This window comes from Triturus cristatus, chromosome 5_1 (assembly GCF_964204655.1).
Source record: "Triturus cristatus chromosome 5_1, aTriCri1.1, whole genome shotgun sequence".
Lineage (NCBI taxonomy): Eukaryota > Metazoa > Chordata > Amphibia > Caudata > Salamandridae > Triturus > Triturus cristatus.
The window spans coordinates 426951815-426958411 of record NC_140587.1 but is presented as its reverse complement, the minus strand read 5'-3'; the positions used below and the strand labels follow the sequence as shown (position 1 = coordinate 426958411).

The 6597-nt window shown below is 41.5% G+C and overlaps 1 protein-coding gene across 2 annotated transcripts in view; it reads right to left on the bottom strand.

Annotated features, from left to right (window-relative positions):
• Nucleotides 1–204: 204 nt before the first annotated feature.
• Nucleotides 205–6597, bottom strand: part of RIDA (reactive intermediate imine deaminase A) — a 104018-nt gene continuing 97625 nt past the window's right edge. For both annotated transcript variants that reach the window (XM_085605197.1, XM_085605198.1), the window contains exons 5-6: nucleotides 6101–6156; nucleotides 205–1464 (exon numbers count right to left, since the gene is read on the bottom strand). In XM_085605197.1, coding sequence (XP_085461323.1) covers nucleotides 1402–1464; nucleotides 6101–6156 — 119 coding nt within the window. In that variant the 3' untranslated portion in view covers nucleotides 205–1401. The remainder of the gene's footprint in view (nucleotides 1465–6100; nucleotides 6157–6597) is intronic.

Genomic DNA, 6597 nt, shown 5'->3' with positions numbered 1-6597 from the left:
CAAAGTTATTCAAAATAGAATGTTGCGGATTTCCTATAGAAACGTGGTCCTAACTATAACTACCTACTGGCGACCGCCAGTAGGTAATATATATATATATATATATATATATATATATATATATATATATATATATATATTTTTGTGCTTTAATTAAGTAAATGAATTGCAAAGAAGATCAGAGAATGACACAAAAAGCAGAGAGACTTTCTAGAATTATGCAGGTTTATTGTGACCATCACAAAGTGGTTTGTTCCAGCAAAACGAAAAAAAAGAGTGTGTGGTAATATGGATGAGGGATACTACCTATGTACCGGAGAAAGAAGTATGTTCATGTAATTAGTTACTGTAATAACGAACTGTTCATCAGACTTGGAACTCAAGATACGACTTGTTAGTATTGAGCGAAGACACATAAAGCAACCCAGGCATGTGAAAACTGCAGCATAACCCATGTATAACATCCCAAACCAGAGACTCTCTGGGAAAGGGTTCAATCCAAACTTTTTTGACTGCATGAACTGTGGATTATTTTGTGGTACAATACAGGAAGGTACACAATACAACATGATCATCACATTGTATGCATACCTTTAAGAAATCGAACAAACAACTGTGCTTTAGACTTGAAGAACAGAAGCCATTGAATCCCCAGAACTATTTATTGACCAACAAACAAGCAATTATCCGAACCTTAAAATGTAATCACTCAGGCCACATCCTTTCCATTATCATTGGTTAGTATGAAAGAGGTGATGGGAAGGAATGGCAAAACATTAAATTAAGTGTTATAAAACCCGCACTTAAAGGCACTTTTCACAATGTGGAGCCCCCTTTTCACACTCATGATCTTTGGCAGTCCCTTCAGGTCAAGTAGACCAGCTACTTTACAATAATGATCTGACACGCCACGTAAACAGAGTCTACAGAACCAGGTACAGAACAGAGAGGGTATCCATCAAGCAGCAATACCTTCCTTCACAAAAGTATCTTCATACAAAGTCGGATATGATGTGCACCTACAATCACAAACAGTAGCTCAGAGATGGCAAAACCACATCAATAAGATTTTAGAATGGATAAATGAATTCTAGGCAGAAGACCATCTTTGAGGATCAGAGAAATCTGCATGGGGCAGCGGTTAACAAGATAACTCCGAAAAACAAAAGGTGGATGTTATTTGGAGGTCAAATTTTCCAAATGCAAATTACAAATGCTATTTAACATGGACCACAGCTCTCAAAATCAGAAAGCAGTCAAAAATGCACAGCAGTGTAGAGGATCTAGTTCAACTAAATTATTCAATTAGTAGTACAAATCTTCACATTGACAACAAAGGATTTATGTTGAAATTAATTCAGCAGTGATTGGTTGATGTATCCAGGCTCAGAGGTTGCTCAGTCATGCCGACGCCTCTGTGATGGGGCCCACAACAGCTATTGCTTCAATCTCCACAAGCCCATTCTGTAAGAAAAAGCAAAACACTTTTAAATATACTAATATTTGTAGAGTGTGATCCCAATCACATTTACACATTTTTCTATGTATAGCAAATATTGATTGTTCTACATAATAGCACGTGACTGAAATAACTGCTTCATTAACTTTTACTACAGCAAGATTCACTGGTACACCTGTAGCACAGCACAGTGTGTAATACACAGCATACACTGTGGATGCACTGGGATAGGACCTATACCTGCGGTTTTGTGTATTGCATTAAAAAAGAAGAGAAAATAAATATACATAAATGTGTTTTCCTAAAAAATACATACAGTGTACAAATGGCCTGTGCATTTGTGTCCCCGAAAATAGCTAAACAATCGGCATATTTGTGAACTCCAGCGGAAAGCGTACTGTGCCACCCCAATTAAAGGGCACATTCCACCAAGGAGTGCCAGCTGGCATTAGAAGAGGACCAGGCTTCAAGGCCCAGATAGACATAGATGTTCTTAACAGGCTACTCTCTCCTGCATGATATTCAATCTCAACCCAGGAAAGAATGAAGTAAATTAAAGCCACAAAATATGATTTGAAAGGAAAGCCTCAGACAATAAAGCAGGCAAAGATAATGTGTATCAAAAATAACAAAATATGATTTCAAAGGTAAGCCTCAGACTCAGCACCCCCCAGTTCCCCCTTATTCGTCATAAACAGCCAACAATCGAATGCAAATGTTTCAAAAGCCTGATACCTTATTAAATTAGTGTAGCTGTCTGGGTGAGAGGTTGTTTTCTGACACAATGGGCAGAATAACCTCGGTAGAGTAGAGTCACTCTGGATTCTTTTTAAACTACCAACCAACTAAAATAAAGTCACATGGTTTGCTGGATTTGTGTGCCTTAAAATACTGAAATCCTGCAGCACGTCACCAAATTTGACCAGCCTTCTTACACTGCACAACAAAGACCAAGAAAGTACTGCAGCCGACAACCTTCCGCGAGTAACTACATTTTCCTTCAACTGCACCAGCATTATGGATGATGCAGTCTGACTTTTTCCACCCTGAGCATGGGTCCAAAAGTCCAGGCAGGTTTGCCACACTGGTTCATGGCAGCTCATATTAATGCAAAACTCTGTGGAACCAAGACAGCATGAGCCTCAACAGCCCAAATTCAGCCTGGTAACCGATGCAAACATAAGCGGGGGCAATGGACAAGCTCAAGCCTCTGCTAACAAGTGACAGCATCATTTGGATTGCCAGACTGCGATGGTGGAAGAGCATCAGGCCTGCAGTCCAGGCTTTTACTGTACATGTCATTCTTATCGAATGTGTTAGTCTAAGTGAGTAAAAACTGCAAGACCCACAATTCACTCATCTGAATAATGGAAATGGAATAGTCTAAGACCGTGGCCCGCTGACACCAGGTGATGCATGGAATACTTCCAATGGTCTCAGACACTGGCAGACGCTTGGGCGGCAATCCATTCCATTTTTTTTGCCCAATGTGCCACACCAGATGTGAAACCACCATATACAAATCAGTCCTGAACTTGGTCCACGTGCAAAAGGAACAGGCCAAACACCCTCTGCACAGGAACACAAACAACCACAGCCTTTTAGGGCTTCATCGGTGAGATGCACCTTGGATCCCATTGCAGAGTGAGTTCTGACCCTACATCCGGGCACACCCATCATGCTTCCAGTACTAACTGGATATCAAGAGAGCCGCTAGAGACCTATTTCCTGTAACTGGACCAGCACACATTCATTTGTAAAGGTAGCTGGCAGCAAAAGGGTTGACCCAAGTGGGGGAGGGAGATACAATGTGAAGTAGTTCAGTACAGCTTGTAATGTCAAGTAAATACGCAACTTAAGTAGTTGGATCAGTGTTATCGCAGACACAATATATGCTTGCGTGCAACTGGTGCTAACCCTGTGTCAAGTGCTTGGTGGTTTAGTTGTTCAGCAGTGAACCGTCATATTGAGTCATGCACATCTAGAGGCACAGCTTCCAGCACATTTTAGCAGGTTCCAGCAGTCCCCTACAACTGCAAGAATGGGCGTGATGCCCTTAAGTATTCACAAACATGCAGCCATCTTATCCTGGAGTCACTACAGCATTTGCCACCAAAAACTGTGTTTGCCCTACAAAGGCTTGGGTGGACTGTGAGAGCAGCGTTGGAGAAATGTTTGTTAGAATAGTTATACCCTAGTGCTCTGCGGTCACCTTCTAAGCACTGGGATAAGAACAAGATCTGAAACATAATACAAGGTGATTGTTATTCGAAGATGCAACTGTGAATGCAACAGCATCATTGTTGTAAAAAAAACCTTTGGTCACGATATAGCAGTGTGAAATCAGGATAGCTCAAATCGCAATAAAATGTACAGACTTTTCACAGACAAGATTCCATTCCACTTGCTCCAATCCACACAAACTGCATATGACCCACTGCCCCCAGGGCCTTTCAACTCATTCTGCTAGTTGCCCATAATTTCTGAACATAGGAGCCATATGTACCCAGTCTGTATTTACTTATCCTGATGGTGGTTCACTCCTCTGGTGTGCAATCTACAAATTAAGACGTGGTCCCGCATTACCTGTGCATACATCCTGAAGGTATGAATAAATGACACGTATAAAGTACACTGTTATCAAAAATGGTGTATGCTGGTGCTGATATCTAAACGGAGGACCAAAAGAGACAAGGTCCTGAACAGCTAATGAGCAAACAGGTTTCTTTCTAAATTAGGATTCACTCAGGCTGAGACGAATATATAATGGTACACTGTTCCAGAGCTTGGAAGCCTAGTAGCTGAAGAAGCGTCCACCTTGCCTGCCCTTGTTGACGTGGTATACAAGCCAGATTCACATTGGAAGAATGTAACGCTTGAATGGGTCGATAGTGACCTAACAGATATGCAAATAAGATTAAGCAGTTAGCCTTGAAAATGGATAACTTGGCATTAGGTAGCCCGAGCTTCTCCATTGAGTAACTCGTGAGCTACTGGTAGCTCTCCAGCTAACTCTAACTAGCTCTCTAGTATGCAACCCTGCCTATTGAATTAGAATGTTTTGCGTGGTTTAATTAATTCCTCATTCCATATTGACAAAACACATTTTGCATTGATGCGGACTACCATGCCTGATGCACTGAGGTGATCACTGCTGGTAATCATATGTATGTTGGCCACTAATTCAATCTTGTGTGAAGTGGTCTCCATTAAAGTGCTATTGATTCAAGTAGCTCTGGATGATTTTCATTGTACACAAGTAGCTCTTATTACAGAAAAGGTTGGAGACCCCTGAGGTAGCCAGTGTAGTTGCATAAGAGGACTTGAAATTGAGTGATGACAAGGAACATTAAGAATTGATATAGCACCTGCTTTTGGACTATTTGAAGGCACTGTAAGAGGTATTGTGGCAGGCCAATTTACATCGGATTTCAAAGTCCAGACATGATGTTAAGATACTGCACTGCACAGTCCTTCGAGAGGATACAGGTAGAAGCAGCAGCTCTTTTCTTACGAAGTTCAGAAGGGCGAAGCAGGTGGTGGATACTTTGGAGGCATATAATGATCAAAGCAACGCTTACAGTCAAACCACAGCCCACGGTTTTTAACAGATGGAGATTGTTCTGGAGGGTGTAACAAGGCCTGTCAGCAACCAACTATGAGACCAGAAAGATGGTTTATTACCCAACAGCAGAATATCCGTTTATTTCCCCATTCAGCTTAAGACAGCTGGTATTCATTTATCTATGAACTGCTAACATGCAGCTGCAGAATGTTTTCTGAATGTTCAACTGATTGTTGAGGATTAACATAATAAGTTGCGTCTCACCTGCATAGGAAAATATTTCAAATCCAAATGGAAATATAAGAGCTGCTGTAAGAAAGTTCCTCTTTTTGTATTGTCACCCCCAAATTGTTGGACTGATGCTACTGGTGTTCTGACTGGGCCCTGCTGACAAAGCCCCAGTGCATGTGCCCTGAACCCTCAAATTGTATGTACAATTGGCTAATCCCCGATTGTAATATTTAACTTGCATAAAAGCTCCTAATATATGGTACAAAGTGTACCCAGGGCTGGTAAGTTAAATGTCAGTAGTGGGGTGCAGCACTTTATTGTGCCACCAATGAAGTGACAAATTAAAAACCACGGCTCTAGGTCTGCCACTGCAGCCTAGTTGGGCAGCTTCCAAACTGCCAACCAGACATGGCAAAATAAACCCTTTTGCCCAATCCGAATCTTCCTTTTTAATATTTATAACTCACATCTAGCGAAGGCCTTGAAAGCTTATAAAGCAGGCTGCTAAACATTCAAAAAGACATGTTTCTTTTAGGTTTATCATGGCCTGACAGTAAACACTTGCAATTGTCGTTTTCATGGAAGCAAGGACCCAACGCCGGACAAAAGCTGCAGAGAACCCCGCCGATGAGCCCATTGTCGAGAAAAAGAACCAGAAAAGTTTCTAAGTGTGAAGGTAAAAGTTTGACTGAGACCTACCCTTTATGTATAGGCAGTTTGGATACAATAGTCGCTATAATTCTTATACACAACCCGAAGCATGAACATAGTTACAGCAAAATGTGAAAAGGTTATTGCCTTAAAAGGTCTCAGTCTAGAAAGACAAAACAAAATGTAATACTCACTTTTGGCAAAGCGACAACCTGGTATGCTGCCCTTGCAGGGCAATTACTTGGAAAAACTGAAGAATAAAAAATACAAAATATTTAAATACACCACAAGGCATAATATTCAAGTGTTACATTTCTAACTAATTTCAAATATTTCCTCTGCAAGGAAGATATACACCAACACTTAACATACACTAGCACTTAAACACTGCAAAGCTCACACCGGGAATATGGCAACATTATATGAGGTACAAAACTATGAGATGCATTATGAGGAGAGCAATGGCTGTGATGGCTGTGATGTCTCCATGTCTCCGTCTCTCTCTCTCTCTGTGTCTCTCCGTCTCTCTTTCTGTGTCTCTCCCTATCTCTCTCTCTCTCCGCGGTCTCTCTCTCTCTCTCTCCACGTCTCTCCGTGTCTCTCTCTTTCTCTCCACGTCTCTCTCTGCGTCTCTCTCTCTCCGCGTCTCTCCGTGTCTCTCTCTCTCCGCGTCTCTCCGTGTCTCTCTCTC